We start from the raw sequence: 20993 nt of genomic DNA on the forward strand, positions 1-20993 counted from the left end.
TAGCCCTGCCCCCACCTTCAGGACGCAGATTTCAAAGCGCGCTCAGCAACCTCGGCTGTATTTATTGATACAAGGAAGATCACCCGAGAGTCAAGGACGTGGCGGCGAGGGGCCCTGGAAATCTCCAGATACCAAAGCTGGAAGGGCGTGGAGTCTTCTCTAGTTCTCCTAGTTTACAGATGTTGTGACAATGGGCCTGGGGTCTGAAAGTGGGACGTGGGCTGCGGGGGTCAAAGAGCCGGTTTGGTGGAGGTCAGCGCCACAGCGCGCCGTGCCAGGAAGACTTTATTCTGCGCCTCCTGGGGCAAAGAGAGGTGGAGGTGAGACAATCCTCTTCCCCAACCCCTTTCCATGTTCCCCAGGGGCCCTCTCAGGGACCCGCCTGGCTCACCGTCTCTCTCTGACGTTTGAGCTCAGAGATGAGGCGTCCGTAGGAGTTAGCCAGAGCCACAGTGTACGCCATTAGGATGCTGGAGGAGACAGGAACGGAAGCCACTCCTGACACGCTCTTCCATTATATCCAAATATCTGGCTCCTTCGAAGCCAGGGATGTGGACCCCTAAGCCCCTCCTCGTCTGGGCTCAAGGAGTTCAGTCTCCCAGCCCCTCCGCCTTCAGATCCAGGAGTCCTAAGTCCCGCCCACCTCCTCCTTCGGACCCAGCAGTCCAGGAGCCTAGGCCTCCTCCCTCAGACTCAGTACGTTGCCTGCTCCCACGCCCAAGCCTCTCCTCTCTTGGACGCAGGTGGTGGCCCCCAGATCACACGCATTCAAACCCAGACCCAGAAGTCTGGGCCACCTCACCTGGAGATCAGCAGAAGGGGCACAGCAAAAGCCTGGGTCCCCAGGAAGAAGAGGAAGTTCTGGGTGGTCTCAGGGAGCCTGGAAATAGACTCAGGGATCTGGGCCCAGATGGACGGCTGTCCCCGGAATGGACCACACAGCTTAGAAGGCGGGATCCTGAAGTCAAGACAGGCTGGGCTCACATAGAGCCAGGAGTCTGAACACTGAATGCGGGGAGAGGGACGGAGAGAGGCGGGAGCCTCTCGCACTTACAGGAAGATGCTGTAAAGCAGGGGAACGCTGGAGATGGCCAGACCCAGGAGAAGGACCAAGGGGAAAAAGAAATTCGCCGTGGAGGCCCGGAAGGTGCGGGCAGCCGGGGAGCAGGTGGAGAAGAGGGTAAGCTGGTGGGGGAAGGCACGGAGAAAGGGGATCTGAAACACCAAGAGTCTGTGCCTCCTTTTTTTTTTTTTTTTTTTTTTTGAGACAGAGTCTCGCTCTGTCGCCCAGGCTGGGGTGCAATGGCGCTCACTGCAGCCTCCCCTCCCGGGTTCAAGCTATTCTCGTGTCTCAGCCTCCCGAGTAGCTGGGATTACAGGTGTGCACCACCACTCCTGGCTAATTTGTTTTGCTGTTGTTGTTATTTGTTTGTTTTCTCTTTTTGAGACGGAGTCTTGCTCTGTCGCCCAGGCTGGAGTGCAGTGGCACGATCTCGGCTCACTGCGACCTTCACCTCCCTGGTTCAAGCAATTCCCCTGCCTCAGCCTCCTGAGTAGCTGGGATTACAGGCGCCCGCCACCAAGCCCGGCTAATTTTTTTTGTATTTTTAGTAGAGACGGGGTTTTGCCATGTTAGCCAGGCTGGTCTCAAACTCCTGACCTCAGGCGATCCACCCGCCTTAGTCTCCCAAAGTGCTGGGATTACAGGCGTGAGCCACCGCACCCGGCCTACCTGCCTCTCCTTTTTTCCGAACCAGGAGTCTGAGCCCCTTGCTCATCTAGGACCCCGGAGTCTGAGTCCCCAGATCCTCAGACATATAAGTCAGAATGCCCTAGACCCCTCCTCTCAGATCCAGTAGTCTGTCCTCCAACCCCCTCCTCTCTCAGGACCGAGTAATCGAGGCCCCCAGGATCTTCCTTGCCCTTGACCCAGGAGTGCGGGCCCCAGTACCTCCTGCCTCAGACCCAAGGGTCCCCCCTGCTCCTTACCTTCTTCAGGTAGAAAAGCAGCACGAACTTGACCGTGTTAAGCAGGGGCAGTAAAGGGCAGAAAAAACTCCCCACCCAGACCACCGTCTGCGCGTAGATGAGCCCCAGCACCTCGTCGGGCACCTGGAACTCCTGGGTCCCCGCCAGATGACCCAGCGCCCCAGGACAGAGGCCACAGAGGAGCCTGAAGGGCGGGGCAGGGCCGGGCCCGAGTCAGGGGAGCAGCGCCCTGGAGTTTCCCCGCCTCCACCGCCCCGCCCGCCAATAGGAAGCATGCGTATCTGAGGGGAGGCGGGACTTCCAAGACTCCACGTGGAGGGGGTGTGTCCAGAGGGCGGGTCCTGAGGACTAGAAGGGACCCAGGTGTCGCCGCCGTCGGGGCCAGAGGGAAGTAACCCACTAAAACAAGGGCGGGGAGCGGGGAGATCTGCGGACCTAGCGCAAGCAAAGGGAGCAGGCAGAGGCGGGAATAGTAAAAAGGTGCGCGGTGAAAAGAACAGCGCGATGGGGCAGGGCCTGGTCCTAGAGGGGCGGGGCCACAGCAAGGGGCGGGGCTCTCACTTTCTAGGAAACTGGATGAGCAGCGCGACTGCCAAGACAGTCAGCAGATCAAAGAGCAGAAGTTTGTACATTTCCTGGCCCAGGACAGTCTCCCAGCACTGAAGAAGGAAGAAATATGTAAGAAAGACCTCAGGACCCGGGCACCTGGAGGCCCACGCGTCCGAGTCTCCACATCACAAGCCTATGAGACCCTGTCAATACTTTCTCTGGGGGTCCTCGTTTTTCAAACATTCATACTCTTGGGAGAGTGTTCCAGCACCCAAGCTCCCCTCTCCGCCCAAACCAAGAGTCTGGACCCACCCAGCTCCATCTTTCCTTCAGGGACCCAAGAGTCCCAGGCAGATCCCGTGCCGTTCTCACCGGAAGTTCTTTGTAATTGTAGCCACAGGTTTTGCAGTTCTCAGCCTCGGAGTCGCCCCCACAAGTGATCTGATTCCAGAGAGAGAAGAGCAGGACCACCAGGGAGGCCAGGCGGAGAAACACGGTCCTGAAGGGAAGGAGAATGGGCCCTGACCCGGTACCCACCATGTGGCAGTTCCCTTCTCCGTGGAACGCGCCCGCATTCAACCCATCTCACAGATGAAGAAGCTGAGGCCCAGTGACAGTCAGGATTTCTTTCTTTCTTTCTTTCTTTTTTTGAGACAGGGTCTCACTCTGTCGCCCAGACTGGAGTGCAGTGGCGCGATCTCAGCTTACTGCAACCTCTACCTCCCAGGCTCAAGCCATTCTCCTGCCTCAGCCTCCCGAGTAGCTGGGACTACGGAAGCCACTACCGCCGGGCTAATATTCGTATTTTTACTACAGACGGGGTTTCGCCATGTTTGTCAGGCTGGTCTCGAACTCCTGACCTCAGCCTCGGCCTCCCAAAGTGCTGGGATTACAGGTGTGAGCCACTGCGCCTGGCCAACAAAGTCAGGATTTGAATCCCTGGATCCGATATCAGCAGGATTTCCGTGTCTTACCTGTCAGTGCCAACATCCCTCTGACCGCCCCCACCCTTCATCATTCCCAGCCATGCCCATGAGGCTGGAACCTGAGCAGGATAAAAACGATCTGGCGACTCCGAGTGTAGCCCTCCAGTGGAGCAATGAGCTTGAACACGGGCGGCAACACAAAGTTGACCCCAGCGATGAAGATGGACGGAAGGTAATTCACCCCAAGCTTCAGCAGTGGCAACTCCTGGACAAGGGACATCTCCTGGGAGGGGGATGGACCATGAGTAGAGGCTTGGGGTCCTGGACGAGCCAAGCTTAAGATCCTCCCCCCGGCCTCTTTTTTTTTTTTTTTTTTTTTTTTTTTTTTTTTTTGAGACAGAGTCTCGCTCTGTTGCCCAGGCTGGAGTGCAGTGGTGCGATCTCGGCTCGCTGCAACCTCTGCCACTCTGGTTCAAGTGATTCTCCCACCTCAGCCTCCTGAGTAGCTGGGATTACAGGCGCTCACCACCACGCCTGTCTAATTTTTGTATTTTTAGTAGAGATGGGTTTTCACCATGTTGGTCAGGCTGGTCTGGAACTCCTGACCTTGTGATCCGCCCGTCTCAGCCTCCCAAATTGCCGGGATTACAGGCGTGAGCCACCGCGCCCAGCCTCTCTTCTTCCTTTAAAATCCCTAAGTCCAGGGTCCAAACATACCCTCTCCCATACTTCCTAAGATCTCTGGCATCCCAAACTTCCGTCCCCTCCCTCCACCGTTGGAAATGTAGGTTCCAGGACCCCCTGGCTTCCTCTTCCAAGACCCTCCGCACCTGCAGCTCCACGGTGCACCCCGTAGCCCAGTAGACGCCATAGAAGGCTGCCCCCAGGAGCGCGACCACCAGCAGGTTGAGCAGCACCCGCACCAACCAAACCCTGGCTTGCTGGCCCAGCGTCCGCACCGCAGCCTGGCGCCGCAACACTGTCTCCTCCAGCTCCACCTGAAGGCAGGAGAGATGCCCGCTTGGACTCCATTTCCCAAGGCGCGGGCCTCTCGGTTCCCCAGGCCTGGCACTCCAGAGATCCTCCTTAACGTGAACTGATGCAGCCGTCTCCCCACCCGCTAACAACCTCTGAAGTCCTGGTTCCACCCGCTCCGGGGCGCTCCGGGAAACCAGCGGCCCTTTACAGCCCCGCCCCTTCGCGGCCAGATCCAGCAACCCAAGCCCCCATCCCTCCGCGGCCAATCTCAGCACCCCAGGCCCCGCCCCTGAGGCTCCGCCCAGCACCCCAAGGCCCGCCCCTGGTCAGCCCTGCCCATCAGAGGCTCTGCCCCCAGGCGGCCCTGCGCTTTATTCCTGGCCTGAAGTTCCAGTTCAGCTGTATCAAGACGCCCCGCTGGCTGCTCCCATCACTTAACTTTGAACCAAATTGCCTTAGGCCCCGCCCGCTTCTTGTGCTTACTTTAAAAAAAACCAAAAACTTTCTTTTTTTTTTTTTAGGGTAGAGAGGGAGCCTCCCTATGTTGCCCAGGCTGGTCTCGTCAAGCGATCCACCTGCCTCGGTCTCCCAAAGTGCTGGGGTTACAAGCATGAGCCACCGATCCCAGCCCTGGCGCATCCTTTTCCTACACCCTTGGACCTCGGGCAGCCTTATCTCGGCCTCCTCTCAACACTCTCATTCCCCAGGACCTGCCTTTCTTGGAGAAGGAGCTGCCTAGCATCTCTCCGGAGGCCCCATCACCGAGTTAGGCCCTGTGCGTTATCTCAGCCCGGTCCTGTCTGGTCCTTACCCAGTTGCAGACCCCGCTTCCTAATCGCACCTTTAATTCGTACAAGATGATGCGCTGGCGCAGCCGCACGTGGACGTCCCCGCAGAGGCCGAAGTCCCAGGCCGAGAACACCCGGTGGCTGTAGCTGGTCAGAGCCTCGGACTCCGCCAGCAGTGTCTGCTTCAGCCCAGACACCGAGCTGAGAGGGGAGACCCGGGAGATGGGATGTGAAAGGACAGCCAGGAACAGGGGTCATGGGGGGACCTCTCATATTGGGACAAACGGGGAAGATGAACCCTAAGGCCTTGGGTACTAGGCGAGTTCCCACCAGACCAGATAGGGAAAGAGTCAAAGAGGCGGAGACACAGTCATTGAAGGCAAAGTCCTGGGGTGCAGGCACCCCAAAGAGAGAGGCAGAAACCGAGGAGACAGGGACAGAGCCCCGGAGCGAAGGGGACAGAAACCCAGAGTGAGAGAGACAGAGGCCCTGAGGAAGACAGAGATGTGGAGGAGGGACACAGGCCCCAGAGGGAGATTTGGAGAAAGGGAGACAAAGACAGTGAGAAAGGAGAAACTAAATCTACAAAAGATGAGGGTCAAAGACCCATAAGAAGTACAGGCACCTAGAGAAGGGAGCTGCGGTGGGAAGACCCGAGAAGAAGACAGAGACCCAGAGAAGATGGCAGGTAAAGACTCAAGAGAGGGGGGCAGGCCAGGCGCCATGGCTCACACCTGTAATCCCAGCACTTTGGGAGGCCAAGGGGGGAGGATCACCTGAGGTCAGGAGTTTGAGACCAGCCTGGCCAATGTGGTGAAACCCCGTCTCTACTAAAAATACAAAAATTAGCCAAGCGTGGTGGTGCATGCCTGTAATCCCAACTACTTGGGAGGCTGAGGTGGGAGGATCACTTGAACCCAGGAGGTGGAGGTCACCTCCAAAATAAAAAGGCCCGGAGAAGACAGGCAGGTAAAGAGACTCAAGAGAGGTGGGCAAAGACCCAGGAAGGAGATAGAGAACCCCAGCAGGGGCAGAAACAGAACTGGACAAAGAGACCATGTGCACCTTCACCGCCCTGGCCCTGGCCCCCATCATCTCTCATGTGAACAACCACAGAGGGCCCCCACATGGTCTCCTTGCTTCCACTTGTGCCTGCTTATAATCCATTCTCGGTTCTTGAGCCAGTGGGACCTTCTTTTGATTCAACTCAGACCGTATTCCCATTTAAAACCTATTCCAGGGCTTTTCCCTGCTCTTAAAATCGAGGCTTTTTGGCCAGGCGCAGTGGCTCACGCCTGTAATCCCAGCACTTTGGGAGACCGAGGTGGGCGGATCACCTGAGGTCAGGAGTTCAAGACCAGCCTGACCAACATGGTGAAACCCCATCTCTACTAAAAATACAAAATTAGCCGGGCATAGTGGCACATGCCTGTAATCCCAGCTACTCGGGAGGCTGAGGCAGGAAAATTGCTTGAACCCAGGAGGCGGAGGTTGCAGTGAGCTGAGATCGCACCACTGCACTCTAGCCTGGGTGACAGAGCGAGACTCCGTCTCAAAAAAAAAAAAAAAAAAAAAAAGTTGACTTTTGGCCAGGCACATTGGCTCATGCCTGTAATTCCAGCACCTTGGGAGGCTGAGGTGAGCAGATCTCTTGAGCCCAGGAGTTTGAGCGCAGCCTGGGCAACATAGCAAGACCCTGTCTCTATAATATTTAAAAAAAAAAATTAGCAGGACATGGTGATGCGCCCCTGTGGTCCCAGCTGCTCCAGAGGCTGAGGTAGGAGGACCAGTTGAGTTCCGGAGGCCCAGGCTTCCAGTGAGCTATGATTGCACCACTGCACTCTAGCCAGGTGACAGAGTGAGACCCTGTCTCAAAAAACAAAATAGACTCAGCGCGGTGGCTCACACCTGTAATCCCAGCACTTTGGGAGGCCAAGGCAGGTGGATCACCTGAGATCAGGAGTTCGAGACCAGCCTGGCCAACATGGCGATACCCCGTCTCTACTAAAAATACAAAAAATTAGCTGGGCGTGGTGGCGGGAGCCTGTAAACCCAGCTACTTGGGAGGCTGAGGCAGTAGAATCGCTTGAACCCGGGAGGTGGAGGTTGCAGTGAGCCAAGATCATGCCATTGCACTCCAGCCTGGGCGACAGAGTAAGACTCTGTCTCAAAAACAAATGAAAAACAAAAACAAAAATCCCAAAACCTTGATCTTTTTTTTTTAGATGGAGTTTCGCTCTGTCGCCCAGGCTGGAGTGCAGTGGCGCAAACTCGGCTCACTGCAAGCTCCGCCTCCTGGGTTCACGCCATTCTCCTGGCTCAACCTCCCGAGCAGCTGAGACCACAGGCTCCCGCCACCACTCCCGGCTAATTTTTTGTGTTTTTAGTAGAGACGGGGTTTCACCCTGTTAGACAGGATGGTCTTGATCTCCTGACCTCGTGATCCGCCCGCCTCGGCCTCCCAAAGTGCTGGGATTACAGGCGTGAGCCACCGCTCCTGGCCCAAAACCTTGATTTTAACTCACACAGAATAAAGGGTTACACAGCAAGACTGAGGATTCTGGGGCCGGGCGCGGGGGCTCACGCCTGCAATCCTAGCACTTTGGGAGGCCGAGGCGGGTGGATCATGAGGTCAGCAGTTCAAGACCAGCCTGACCAACATGGTGAAACCCCGTTTCTACTAAAAATACAAAAAAATTAGCTGGGCGTTGTGGCGGGCGCCTGTAATCCCAGCAACTTGGGAGGCTGAGGCAGGAGAATCGCTTGAAACCGGAAGGCAGAGGTTACAGTGAGCCGAGATTGTGCCACTGCACTCTAGCCTGGGCAATAAGGGCAAAACTCCGTCTCAAAAAAAAAAAAAAAAAAAGACTGAGGATTCTTGGGGAGGCGGTTTCTGCCACCACCACTTGCTCCCCCCACCCCAACCCGTCCCGTCAGGGGGTCAGGGGTGCAGGTGCCACTGACCGATGCAGGATGAGCAGGAGGCAGATGAGGCCAACGGCAAAGGCCCAGCACAGGTAGGTGACCGCCAGGCGTGGGCGGGGCGGGTAGAAGCCATAAAAGAGAGGGGACCATTCCAGGTAACCCTGTGGGGGGAAGGCGACGCAGGGGCCACTGTGGGAGGAGGCGGGGCTCCTGGAGCTGCACAGTCAGGGTCTGGGGTCAGGGTTTGAAGTTCGTGTCACTGACGGCACTGGGCTCACAGGCGGGCGGGGTAATCTCCCAGGGACCCAGGCACCTACCTCTCCCGAGAGCAAGTTGAAGAGCTGGGTGGCAAAGGTGACCAGGCCCTGGGAGTGGGGGTTATAGGAGCCGCAGGGCGAGGAGATGTTGGGGCCGGGAGGGCCTGGGGGAGCGCCTCCCAACCAGGTGGGCAGCAGCGTCATGCAGGCCATAAGCACAGAGGCCAGCACGTTGAGGAGGAGCAGGAAGCGCAGCAGGGAGAAGTAGGACTCCGTGCCGGCGCCAAACTGGCCTGCAGGGGGCAGCAGAGAGAGGCTCAGGTTCCTTCCCGGGAGCAGACCAGCCCCTCCCACCCCGGGACTGGGGCCCAGCCGCGCCTTTCTTTCTTTCTTTCTTTCTTTCTTTTTCTTTCTTTCTTTCTTTCTTTCTTTCTTTCTTTTTTTTTTTTTTTTTTTTGAGACGGAGTCTCGCTCTGCCGCCCAGCATGGAGTGCAGTGGCGCGATCTCGGCTCACTGCAACCTCTGCCTCCTGGGTTCAAGCAATTCTCCTGTCTCAGCCTCCCGAGTAGCTGGGACTACAGGCGTGCGCCACCATGCCCAGCTAGTTTTTGTATTTTTTAGTAGAGACGGGGGTTTCACCATGTTGGTCAGGCTGGTCTCGAACTCCTGACCTCAGGTGATCCACCCACCTCGGCCTCCCAAACTGTTGGGATTACAGGCGTGAGCCACCGCGCCCGGCCCAGCCGTGCCTTTCTCAGACCCGAGAGTCCAGACCCCCAGCCCCTCCTCCCTCAGACCCAGGAGTCTGTCCCCAGCCCCTCCTCCCTCAGAACCAGGAGTCCAGGCCCTGCCCCCAGGACACCACCCGAACCCCGAACCCCACCGCACCCCCGATCCTCTTCAGTGTCCATGCCCAGGGCTGCAGGCTTCGCAAGCCTTCCTTTGTTTTCTCCTTGGACCTCCGAAGTAGCCGCGCCCATTGGTCCGTCTTAGTTCCAGAGCCATAGACCACCTGGTCCCTGCTGGCATTTCTTTGCCTGGGAGGGAAACAGGCAGAAAATGAGGGGTTTCGCAGCCCCAGACTGGGAACCATCTGAATGTAGAAACGACCCAACAGTAGAATGGAGAAGTAAATTGTGGCCTATACATAAGATAGAATACTCTGTAGCAATAAAAAAGAAACCGGCTGGGTACGGTGGCTCACGCCTGTAATCCCAGCACTTTGGGAGGCCGAGGTGGGTGAATCACCTGAGGTCAGGAGTTCGAGACCAGCCTGACCAACATGGTGAAATCCTACCTCTACTAAAAATACCAAAAAATAATAATAATAATAATTAGCTGGGCCTGGTGGCGGGTGCCTGTAATCCCAGCTACACAAGAGGCTGAGGCAGGAGAATCGCTTGAACCTGGGAGGCGGAGGTTGCAGTGAGCTGAGATGTGAGATGGCGCCATTGCACTCCAGCTTGGGTGACAGAGTGAGATTCCAAGAAAGAAAAGAAAGAAACCTAATGCTAGGCAGAAGAAGCCAGCACAAAAGACTGAAGACTGTATGATTCTATTTGCACAAAGTTGCAGAGCACAGCTAGCAAAGCTCTACAGAAAAGCAGGACGCTGGAGTGGGAGAATCGCTTAAGCCCAGGTGTTGGAGGCTGCAGTGAGCTGAGATCGCACCACTGCACTCCAGCCTGGGCATCAGAGCAAGACTCTGCCAAAAAAAAAAAAAAAAAAAAAAAAGGTTAGGGAGAAGAGGTTACCTTGTACTTGTGAGGAAAAAGCGGGTGTCAGGGGAGGGACACACAGGGTGCTGTCATGCTGTGTCACTTGCCCTAGCTGGAGTTTATCTGGGCTCTCACTTTATGAATACAGCCGTCCCTCAGTATCCATGGGGGTTGGTTCAAGGACTCCCCAAGAATACTGAAATATGTAGATGCCCAAATTTCTTATATAAAACGGTATAGTATTTGCATACAGGCTACACACATCCTCCTGTGTTTATTTTATTTTATTTATCTGATTTTTATAGACAGTGTCTCATTTTGTTGTCCAGGCTGGAGTGCAGTGGTGCAATCATAGCTCAATGCAGCCTCAAACTTCCAGGCTCAAGCAATTCTCCCGCCTCAGCCTCCCAAAGCGCTGGGGCTACAGGTATGGGCCACTACACTCAGCCCTCCAATGCACTTTAAATCATCTCTAGATTACTTATAACACCTTGTACAAGGTAAACATTATATAGATAGCTGTTCTTTTAACTTGTATTATTTTTTGTCATATTGTTACTGTGATTATTACTTTTAAAAAATAGAGATGGGGGTCTTGCTATGTTGCTCAGGCTGCAGTATAGTGGCTATATTCGCAGGCATGATCCCGCTACTGATCGGCACGGGAGTGTTGATATATTGTTATTTTTTATTGTTTTATTCCATGTATATATATGTATATATATATATATTTGAGATGGAGTCCCGCTCTATCACCCAGGCCGGAGTGCAATGGCATGATCTTGGCTCACTGCAAGCTCTATCTCCCTGGTTCAAGCAATTCTCCTGCCTCAGCCTCCCGAGTAGCTGGGATTACAGGTGCCTGCCACCACACTCAGCTAATTTTTGTATTTTTAGTAGAGTTGGGGTTTCGCCATGTTGGCCAGGCTGGTCTTGAACTCCTGTCCACAGGTGATCCACTCGCCTGGGCCTCCCAAAGTGCTGGGATTACAGGTGTGAGCCACTGCGACGGGCCCATAATCATTTTTGAAGGAAAGCACCTGCATTTTCATTGTTCACCAGGCCCTGCAAATTATGCAGTGAGAATGGGAAAACAAAGAAGTTAAAGAGAGGGAAGCTTGGAAGAGGAGGCAAAGATGAAGGAAGGCATGAAGCAGAGAGAAATAAATATTAACAGACTTTGGACACACACAGAGAGAAACTGAGGCAGAGACAGGATTGGTGGAGACCAGGGAGATGGCATATCCCAGAGAGAAGAGACCCCAGAGCCACGGAAAGGCAGCACTCACCTGGAGTCCGAAGTAGAGACAAAGATGAGGGGAAAAAAGAAACCAAGAGAGGCAGCTCTGAGCGGGGCAGAGAGAGGCCCCAGAAGCCAGGAGCGGCAGAGGACAAAGGGAGGAGACCAAGTTCAAGGTATGGGAGAAGGGCCTGGTCCGGACTGTGCGGGTCCCAGCTGGAGGTGGGGCCTCACCTGTGTGCCCGTCTGGCCTGCATGGGCCACGGCAGTTCCCGGGAAGGGTGAGGGTCCTGCAGCTCCGTCTGGGTGACTTCTGTGAAGGCCTTTCTGCTCCTTCCTCCATCCTCCTCCTCCTCCTCCAGCGCCCCCCAAGGCAGCACCCCAGGGCCTCGGTACCGAAGGGTGGCAGCACTGGGCAGCTCGTTCAGCACAGAGGACAGCGATGGGCCTGGGGAGGGGCAGGGGGCTGGGAAGACCCGGGAGTCTGGGCCCAAATTCCTCCTCCCTCAGACCAGGAAACCAGGCCCCAGAGCCCTCCTCCCTCAGACCCAGGAGTCCAGGCCCCCGGCCCCTCCTCCCTCAGACCCAGGAGTCCAGGCCCCCGGCCCCTCCTCCCTCAGACCCAGGAGTCCAGGCCCCCGGCCCCTCCTCCCTCAGACCCAGGAGTCCAGGCCCCCGGCCCCTCCTCCCTCAGACCCAGGAGTCCAGGCCCCCGGCTCCTCCTCCCTCAGACCCAGGAGTCCAGGCCCCAGCCCCTCCACCCTCAGACATAGGAATCCAGGCACGCAGCCCCTCCTCCCTCAGACCAGGAAACCAGGTTCCCAGCCCCTCCTCCCTCAGGCCCAGGAGTCCCGGTGCCAGCCTCTACTTCCCCTGGACCCAGGGGTCCACAGCCCTCGACTCCGTCCCCAAGCGTGGAACCCTCCTACTCCAGGGCAGTGGAGTCCAGGCTTCAACTTCCTTTTCCCTCTAGCTCAGGAGTGTGGGAACTCAGCCTCTCCTATTCCCGAGACACCCAAACTCCCAGCCCTTAGCCCTCCCCTCCTCCCAGACTAAACTCCCAGCCCTTAGCCCTCCCCTTCTCCCAGACTAGCCTGGTTCTCCAGGCCCCTCCTCCTCAGACCCTGGAGTTCCAGCCTCCAGTTCCCTTCTCCCCCATAATATCAGGAAGTGGAACCTTCTCTCTTTAGCCCTGAGACTCAGGAGGCCGGGCCTCCCCTTTCCTCCTCCAGCAGGACTCCCACCTAGCTTGAAGATCGGATGGATCTGAGCTTCTCCTGACATCCTTACCTCCTCTGGCCTCCCGGGGGGCCAGCCACCCCCTAGGGGAGCCCCAGGCTTCTGATTCCAAGGTCGGGTTTTCTTCCATGGCCCCAGGCAGGGCTGTCTCTAGTGGCTACCAGGCGGACACTGCCCCAGGTAAGGGAGGGGCCGGGGCAGGTGTGTACCTGGCCGGCAGGTGGCCCGGAGGGAGTAAGGTACGCTTCCTGTGGTTTCTCAGGGCCTCTGATGCGAAAGGTCTCCTGGGAGCTGAAGTCCCCGTGCTGCCCTGGGCCTAACAGTTTGGCTCCTGGGCTGAGCGGGGCAGGGGCTGTACCTCACCCTGGGACTTCGTGGGCCTAAGTCCTTCCCGCCGTTTATCCTCCCAGATACCTGCACGGACACGCCGCCTTTGTGCAACACTTTATTGGGAAAGATTTACACATGGTGACCTGTCACAGGCCGAGCAATGAAAAGAGGGTGCCAGGAGCGCTGGGGCCCCGAGGTGGCTCAGATGGAAGCCATGGGACAGCCGTCCCCAGGCCTGCGCATCCGCACCTCAGTTTCCCCTTTGTGAAATGGGAAGCTTATGCTTCCTTCCAAGTCTGCAATATTGGTGCGATGAGCTAAAAGTGGAGTGAAAGACACAAGGAAGAGGCTTCCCACTCCCAGGACCTGCCCCCAAGCTCCAACCCCACATTGTGGATGCAAAGAAAGGGGATTTGCCCAAAACCCACTGCCCAGGGGCCCCTTCCGTTTTGGGGAAGTGCAGTGCTCGCTGGATACCCAGAAGCTGGAGCAGGGGCCAGTGACTCTTGTCTGGACAATACTTTGATTTTGTAGGAGTGGAGGTGGCCCCTGGGCAGAGGGCAGGGAGGACACCCCCGGGTCTGCTTCAGTTGCAGGCAGGGTATTTAGCTGGGGAAGAGGAAATTCTCTCCAGGACCCTCTCCAAGGTAAGGACTCTTTCTGGGGAGGAGACAGCAACCTGGTTCACAGAATTCCCAGGACCAGCTGGCAGAGGGGGCGTCGTGACAGCTTACTCCTCCCGGAGCTTCTCCGGGGCAAGGCTGGTGGGCTGGGATGCTGCCTTCCGCCGGCTGGGGCTGCCCCCACCTAAAGCCAGCCCCAGCCCCAGGGCTGCCAGAGCTAGGAAGTGGATACAGAAGTAGATGGAGGCCCAGTACCGAAGTGTGTCAGCCAAGGAGAGCAGCACGAAGCCCATGCACATGTAGTCATAGGCGCGCATCTTCAGGAACCAGTGCACCCAGTCCCAGGTCTTCTGGCCCCCTGGGCTCAGCCGCCCCCGCAGGGCTGACTCCAGCCGGCTCTCAGCAGCCAGGCACAGCGGGATCGTCAGGAAGCTCAGGTAGTAGCCCGGGTGGAGGCCATGCCAGTAGGCGCTCAGCAGCATGGTCCAGGTGCTCCTGAGGAGGAGGCTGGGAGTCAGGACCTGCGAGTCCAGGTCCCCAGTGCCCACGGTCCCCAGATCCAGGAGTCCAGGACCCCAGCCCCTCCTCCCTCAGACCCAGAAGTGCAGACCTGGCCCCTCCTCCCTCAGACCCAGGAGTCCAGACCCCACCTTCCTCCTGCCTCACATCCAGGAGTCCAGGCCCCAGGCCCTCCCTGCTCAGACCCATGCCCCTAGCTCCAGAAGGCGGAGGAGGCTATAGGCCTCTGTCTCCTTCAGGGATCCAGGAGCTCCCAGCCTTCCATACACACTCAGTCCTATCAAGACCCTCTCCTCCTTTAAAGATTTAACGTTTTATATTCCACTGCCCTTCCTCTCCCAAGAACAACAAGGCATAATTCTTCAGCCCAGTGGTTTTTTTTTTTTTTGAGACAGAGTCTCGCTCTGTCGCCCAGGCTAGAGTGCAGTGGCGCGATCTCGGCTCACTGCAAGCTCCGCCTTCCAGGTTCACGCCATTCTTCTGCCTCGGCCTCCCGAGTAGCTGGGACTACAGGCGTCTGTCACCACACCCGGCTAATTTTCTTTTGTATTTTTAGTAGAGACGGGGTTTCACCGTGTTAGCCAGGATGGTCTCGCTCTCCTGACCCCGTGATCCGCCCGCCTCGGCCTCCCAAAGTGCTGGGATTACAGGTGTGAGCCACCGCACCCGGTCAGCCCGGTGGTTCCTAACCTGGGGTCCCAGGTCTGGCATCATCATCACCTGAGAACTTGTGAGACATACAAATCCTTGTCCCCACCCCTTTTGCACCAGAAGCCCTGGGGTTGGGGCCCAGGAGAAGTCCTCCAGGTGACTTTGATGCCTGTTAACATTTGAGAACTCCTGCCTGGCTCATGAAGATCCAGAAGTCCCTGGCCTGTGGTCCTTCCTTATTCTGGGCCCAGGAGATACGTTCCCCTTCCTCCAAGGCCCAGCACCATCTCTCCTCACTCTTTTTTATTTTTTATTTTTTGGAGACAGAGTCTTGCTCTGTCGCCACACGACAAGGCTCACTGCAGCCTCCGCCTCTTGGGTTCAAGCGATTCTTGTGCCTCAGCCTCCCAAGTAGCTGGGATTACAGGCAAGCACCACCAAACCCAGCTAATTTTTGTATTTTTTGTTGTTGTTGTTCAGACGGAGTCTCGCTCTGCCGCCCATGCTGGAGTGCAGTGGCGCAATCTTGGCTCACTGCAACCTCTGCCTCCCGGGTTGAAGTGATTCTCCTGCCTCAGCCTCCCGAGCAGCTGGGACTACAGGTGCCCACCACCATGCCAGGCTAGTTTTTGTATTTCTGGTAAAGATGGGGTTTCACCACACTGGCCAGGATGGTCTTGATCTCCTGACCTTGTGATCCACCCGCCTTGGCCTCCCAAAGTGCTGGGATTACAGGTCTGAGCCACCGCGCCCAGCCTCTTTTTCTTCCTTTGTAGAGATGGAGTCTTGCTGTGTTGCCCTGGCTGGTCTCAACTGCTGATCTTAAGTGATCCTCTCACCTTGGCCTCCCAAAATACTGGAATTACATATGTCAGCCATTGCACCTGGCCAACTCTTGTTTTCTTGAGAAGGGAGGACCATTGGCTTTCTGGTTCTTCAAGAGTGTGGAGGCTGGGTGCAATGGCTGGCACCTGTAATCCCAGCACTTTGGGAGGCTAAAAATACAAAGATTAGTCTGGCACGGTGGCACGTGCCTGTAATCCCAGCTACTAGGGGGGCTGAGACAGGAGAACTGCTTGAACCTGGGAGGGGGAGGTTGCAGTGAGCCGAGATCATGCCACTGCACTTCAGCTGTAAAATAAACAAAAATGATGAATCCTGTGCATTTTAAGGTGTTTAGGAGCATCCCTGGCCTCCACCCACTACATCCGACTAGCACCTTCCAGTTATAACAACATGTCTCCAGGGATTGCCATGTGTCTCCTGGGGGTGCAGCAGCAGCACAATTGCCCCCAGTTGAGAAGCACTTGTCTAAACACTGGGGTGCTTTGACCTGGCCTCAGCCCCAGAGCTTTAAGTGTCATCTATACCTGGCCAGATGCAGTGGCTCACGCCTGTAATCCCAGCACTTTGGGAGGCTGAGACGGGAGGACTGCTTGGGGCCAGGAGTTTGAGACCAGCCTGGTCAACACAGTGAGACCTCATCTCTATATATTTTTTAAGAAGTAAAAAAAAAATAATAATTAAAAAATTTTGGCCGGGCATGGTGACTCACGCCTGTAATCCCAGCACGTTGGGAGGCCGAGGCAGGCGGATCACTTGAGGCCAAGAGTTCGAGACCAGCCTGGCCAACATGGTGAAACCTTGCATCTACTCTTGGCATGAGAATCACTTGAACCCAAGAGATGGAGGTTGCAGTGAGCTGAGATCACAACACTGCACTCCACCCTGGGTGACAGAGCATCAAAATAATAATAAGTAATAATAATAATAAAAATTTTTAAAAGTACAATTTACACCTGATGCTGCTCAAGCATCCCTTTTAAGAGCGACTTTTCCCGTAAGCGTCAGAATCCCATAATTACCTATCCAATAACCTCATCTGGAAATCTAAGTCCTCAAAGTCAATGACCTCAAAGTCAATGAGACTAAACCCAAGCCCTGTTTCCTCATCCTTCTTACTCCCAAAACTTACTCCTCCTGGGTCTTCCCCTTCTACCTTTATCTAATTAAATTAAATTAAATTAAATTAAATTAAATTATTTTTGTTTGTTGTTTTTTTTGTTTGTTTGTTTTTGAGAAAGAGTCTCGCTCTATCACCCAGGCTGGAGTGCAGTGGCGCGATCTTGGCTCACTGCAAGCTCCGCCTCCCGGGTTCACACCATTCTCCTGCCTCAGCCTCCCGAGCACTACAGGCGCCCGCCGCCACACTCGGCTAATTTTTTGTATTTTTAGTAGAGATGGGGTTTCACCGTGTTAGCCAGGATGGTCTTGATCTCCTGACCTTGTGATCCACCCACCTTGGCCTCCCAAAGTGCTGGGATTATAGGCATGAGCCACCGCGCCCGGCCTATTTTATTTTGAGACGAAGTCTTGCTCTGTTGCCCAGGTGACCTCGGCTCACTGCAACCTCTGCCTCCCGGGTTCAAGTGATTCTCTTGCCTCAGCCTCCCTAGTAGCTGGGATTATAGGCGCCCGCCACCATGCCTAGCTAATTTTTTGTATTTTTAGTAGAGAAGGGGTTTCACCATATTGCCCAGGCTAGTCTTCACCATATTGCCCTGACCTCAAGGTGATCCACCTGCCTGGGCCTCCCAAACTGCTGGGATTACAAGTGTGAGCCACTGCACCTGGCTATGAGTTTCTACTTCTTTTTTTGTTTTTTTTTTGAGACGGAGTGTCGTTCTGTCGCCCAGGCTGGAGTGCAGTGGCGAGATCCTGGTTCCCTGCAACCTCTGCCTCCCGGGTTCAAGCCATTCTCCTGCCTCAGCCTCCCAAGTAGCTGGGACTACAGGCATGCAGCACCACACCTGGCTAATTTTTTGTATTTTTAGTAGAGACAGCGTTTCACCATGTTGGTCAGGCTGGTCTCGAACTCCTGACCTCATAATCCACCTGCTTGGGCCTCCCAAAGTGCTGGGATTCCAGGAGTGAGCTGCCACGCCCGGCCTGAGTTTCTGCTTCTAAAGGCTGCACAGATAACAATGTCAAGCACAGAGTCTCCACTCAAGAAATATTGGAAGAATGAAAAACAATAAAAATGAATACATAGCACGCACTTACCTGTCAGGCCTCACATTAAATACACTTCACATTTTATCACATTTAGTCCTTCTATCTACCCGTGAAACCAGTAATAAATAGCATTAACTCCATTTAACACTTGAGGCAACTAAGAGGTCAACTAACTCCTCAAGGTTTCTCCATAACCTGGACGGCCAAGATTCCAGGAAGGCTGGCTATTGAGTCCACAAGACTCAGTACATTGCTTCTGTTGAGTCAGGCTGACTTTACAGAAGTAGAAACGGAGGCCCCGAGAGGGGGAACGATTTTACACCAGCATGCTGCCACTATAATTAGAGGCAGGGCAAAACCAGGCTAAACAAACTACAATTCCCATGAGCCTCCGGGGCAGGGGCCCAGCCAGGGAAGCTGCAGGCTACCCTGGGGCCTGCTGGGAGATGTAGTTCTGCAGTGTCACCTGAGGCTGGGAGGGCTGACTCACCGCAGGACGTAGGAACGGGCAGGTGCGCTCTTGTAGATATACTGCGCCAGCCACCACTGCACCGTCATGTTCCAGTACCGCATGCCATCGCGCACCCGCACGCAGAAATCTGTGCTGTAGCAGTCGATGTTGCGGATGGTCTCATAGTCATACTCCAAGGAAGCCGCCTTCTCCGGACTGGGGGGGGTGGAGGATGAGGGTGGGGGACAGACATGCAGCTCAGCCAGGCCCCCTCCCAACGCCTGCTAGTGTCCCAGCCCCAGATGCTAAGGAAGGGATCCTGGCCAGGCAATGGCCCTCTGGCTGTCAGAGTTGCTAGGGCAACAAGGGAGGGTGGCCGAGGGTGCCTGCAGGGGGGGAAGATGGGTGGGCCGGGTGCTACAGTTCACTGACAATGGGGTTCTTCTTCTTTTGGTACCTAATGGGGCCTGCCACAGCCATGAAAAGCCTTGAAGGGCTATAGTTGCTAAGCTATGAGTCCTGTAGCAACCAAGCTCAGTATATTCGGAGAAGCCTTCAAGGATGGTCCCTTCTAAATTGTGGAACACTGCAGTTGCCAGGGAAGTTGTGGTTATCATCCCTAATAACAAGGTGCTTCACGGTTGCTAGGGAGATGTTCCAGGCACCAGTGGGGTCCCCATGATCTTTGTTGCTAAGGAAAAGGCATTCCTTAGCAACAAGGCCTAGGATATTTAGAAAGGCTTTTAGAAAGGGGCTTTTTTCCTGGTCGCAGTGACTGTCGGAGAAGTGTCGCCTCTAGCAATACAGTGGCTCCCTCATCACTGGTGTCGACAGCCCCAGCAGTGGCAAACACTGGCCCATATGAAGCCTTGGTGGCGTCTGATGACGGGAAGGGAGCCATCCTTTAGGGGTGAGGACCGAGCAGATTTAGAAAAACCTTCAATTCCTGCTTGGCTTTACTAGGGGGACATCCTCTCTCTAGCAGCTGGAGGTCAGGGCACGGTTATTAGGGCAGTGGTAACAAATTCACGTGGGGGTGTCACTACCCCCACAACAGAACGGCAGTTTGTGACGACTAGGGGACAACCCTAGCAGGGAGTAGTAGTTCATCATTTACATCAACAGGCTGTTCCCCCAGCCGCAGTCCAAGCCCCTGAGGGAAAGCTGACTGCAGCTGCCAGGAACACAAGGGCAGTCTACTCCTGGTTGCCGGGGGTGCCATTTCCCTAGCAACACGGGGGCAATACTTCCTTAGCCACAGGAGAGTCCACAGCTATGGCCGTGCGACTTGCCTAGCAATGCAGGTGCTAGGGGGTGGAGCCTCTCTGGCAACCAGGGTCAACCCGTAGTTTCCAGGGGGAGGTTTGGCTTCCTTAGCAACAGTGACACTGTAGTTGGTAGGAATGGCGTGCCCTCTGCTGGGGAACAGCACTGGTCAGGGATTGGAAATTGCTATTTCCTTGCAGAGGGCTGCTGAGGGCTGCTATGTGACGACATCCCACGGGGTGGAGCAGTGCTAGCTCCTAGCAACAAAGGGGCAGTGCAGGGGGTGCCATATCTGCAGCAACAGAGCAAAACTTCTGGCAAAAAGGAGGTGAACTACTGTTGCTAGGGATCCTGCTTCCCTAGCAAATAGTGGCGTTCTGTTGCTAGGGAACTGTTTCCCTAGCAACAGAGGGTGACCCACCACTAGCAAAGGATGGCAACCCCAGCAAGCAGGAACAATCTGGTTCTGGGGGGTGACACTTACGTGGCAACAGAGGGTTGGCACAGGGTTGCTAAGTTACCACCTTTTCCTAGCGACAGGGGGCAGTTCACCATACTGCGGGGTGACAAGCGCTAGCAACAAGGGGCATCTGTCAGTACCAGGGGTCTTTTCCCTAAGGACAGGGGCTGGCAGGCCGTGGTTGCCAAGGGGGCGACACTCTGCTAACAAAAGGTGGTGGCCCTGGCCCCTTGCTCCCCGCTCTCCTCCCTGCTAGGGGCAGAGCCTGCCCTTGGAGGTGGGGGCTGCTGGGTCTTGGGAAGCCTCCGTCGCGCCGCCTGACCTGCTGGGGGGTGGGCATTGGAGGGTGGGGCCGCCTCCGGCCCGGGCTTTGGCGGCCACGGGGTAGGCCCCAAAGCCGGCGGCAATGCAGCCGCACTCGGCGGCAATCCAGGCCACGTAGAAGCGCATGCGGAAGGCGAAGAAGACGGGGATCATGTAGAAGAGGCGGGCGGGCAGCGGGCGGGCGTAGAAAGCGTCCTCGCGCACGGCCTCCAGCGGGAAGAGGTGAGAGGAGAGCAGGAACAGCAGGCCGAAGAGCGGGGCCGGCCAGGCGCGGCGCAGCAGGGGCCGCAGGCTGGGCACGGCCCCGGGGAAGGGCTGCTCCAGCCAGTCCAGGTAGGTGCGGTAGCGGAAGAACGGGCCTGTGGGGCGGGGAGGGAGGGCCGCGGTCAGACAGGCAGGTGCGCAGAGCTCAAGTCTGCAGGAGGAGGAGAGGGAGCTTGGAAGGAAGGTGGGAGGAGGGAGTGAGGGGGCAGAGACTGGGCGCCGGGGAGACCCCAAGGGTAGGGACAGAGAGCCTGAGAGATGGGGATAAGGAACGAGAGGCAGGGAGGACAAGAAACTCAGAGAGACAGAGACAGTGACAGAAAAACAGACAGAGGGGCCGGCGCGGTGGCTCACACCTGCAATCCCAGCACTTTGGGAGGCCTAGCTGGGAGGACTGCTTGAGCCCAACAGTTCGAGGCCAGCCTGGGCAAAACGGCAAGACCCCATCACTACAAAAAATAAAAATTAGCCAGGTGTGGT

At 56.0% G+C, this 20993-nt stretch overlaps 2 protein-coding genes and 2 long non-coding RNA genes across 6 annotated transcripts in view; 2 read left to right on the forward strand and 2 right to left on the reverse strand.

The window, feature by feature from the left end:
• Nucleotides 1-47: 47 nt before the first annotated feature.
• TMC4 (transmembrane channel like 4) lies at nucleotides 48-12958 on the reverse strand. The gene is made up of 15 exons (XM_024237720.3): nucleotides 12662-12958; nucleotides 11606-11819; nucleotides 9302-9450; nucleotides 8473-8705; nucleotides 8195-8316; nucleotides 5284-5431; nucleotides 4295-4462; nucleotides 3584-3747; nucleotides 2911-3037; nucleotides 2551-2648; nucleotides 1990-2173; nucleotides 1055-1185; nucleotides 803-958; nucleotides 392-470; nucleotides 48-299 (listed from the first exon to the last, which is right to left on the reverse strand). Exons 1-15 carry the CDS (start codon nucleotides 12738-12740, stop codon nucleotides 231-233), a joined length of 2121 nt encoding a protein of 706 aa, XP_024093488.2. The 5' UTR covers nucleotides 12741-12958; the 3' UTR covers nucleotides 48-230.
• LOC134760660 (uncharacterized) lies at nucleotides 1095-6179 on the forward strand. Its single transcript, XR_010138520.1, has 3 exons — nucleotides 1095-1180; nucleotides 2558-3696; nucleotides 4964-6179. It is a non-coding gene; the product is annotated as an uncharacterized LOC134760660 (long non-coding RNA).
• On the forward strand, nucleotides 9412-13348 carry LOC134760661 (uncharacterized). Its single transcript, XR_010138521.1, has 2 exons — nucleotides 9412-10558; nucleotides 11326-13348. It is a non-coding gene; the product is annotated as an uncharacterized LOC134760661 (long non-coding RNA).
• MBOAT7 (membrane bound O-acyltransferase domain containing 7) overlaps nucleotides 13042-20993 on the reverse strand; it is a 15471-nt gene continuing 7519 nt past the window's right edge. For all 3 annotated transcript variants that reach the window (XM_024237717.3, XM_054538984.2, XM_024237718.2), the window contains 3 exons: nucleotides 20248-20608; nucleotides 18239-18415; nucleotides 13042-14058 (listed from right to left, as the gene is read on the reverse strand). In XM_024237717.3, coding sequence (XP_024093485.1) covers nucleotides 13671-14058; nucleotides 18239-18415; nucleotides 20248-20608 — 926 coding nt within the window. In that variant the 3' untranslated portion in view covers nucleotides 13042-13670. The remainder of the gene's footprint in view (nucleotides 14059-18238; nucleotides 18416-20247; nucleotides 20609-20993) is intronic.

The sequence above is a fragment of the Pongo abelii genome, chromosome 20, assembly GCF_028885655.2.
Source record: "Pongo abelii isolate AG06213 chromosome 20, NHGRI_mPonAbe1-v2.0_pri, whole genome shotgun sequence".
In the NCBI taxonomy this organism is placed as follows: Eukaryota; Metazoa; Chordata; class Mammalia; order Primates; family Hominidae; genus Pongo; species Pongo abelii.

Excerpts from the sequence above, each read along its gene's own strand:
- TMC4 (XM_024237720.3), bottom strand. The coding sequence starts at position 12,740 with ATGGAAGAAAACCCGACCTTGGAATCAGAAGCCTGGGGCTCCCCTAGG. Across the intron at positions 8,317-8,472 it reads TCAACTTGCTCTCGGGAGAG|GGTTACCTGGAATGGTCCCC; the intron begins GTAGGTGCCTGG and ends TTCCCCCCACAG. Across the intron at positions 4,463-5,283 it reads TCATCTTGTACGAATTAAAG|GTGGAGCTGGAGGAGACAGT; the intron begins GTGCGATTAGGA and ends TCCTGCCTTCAG.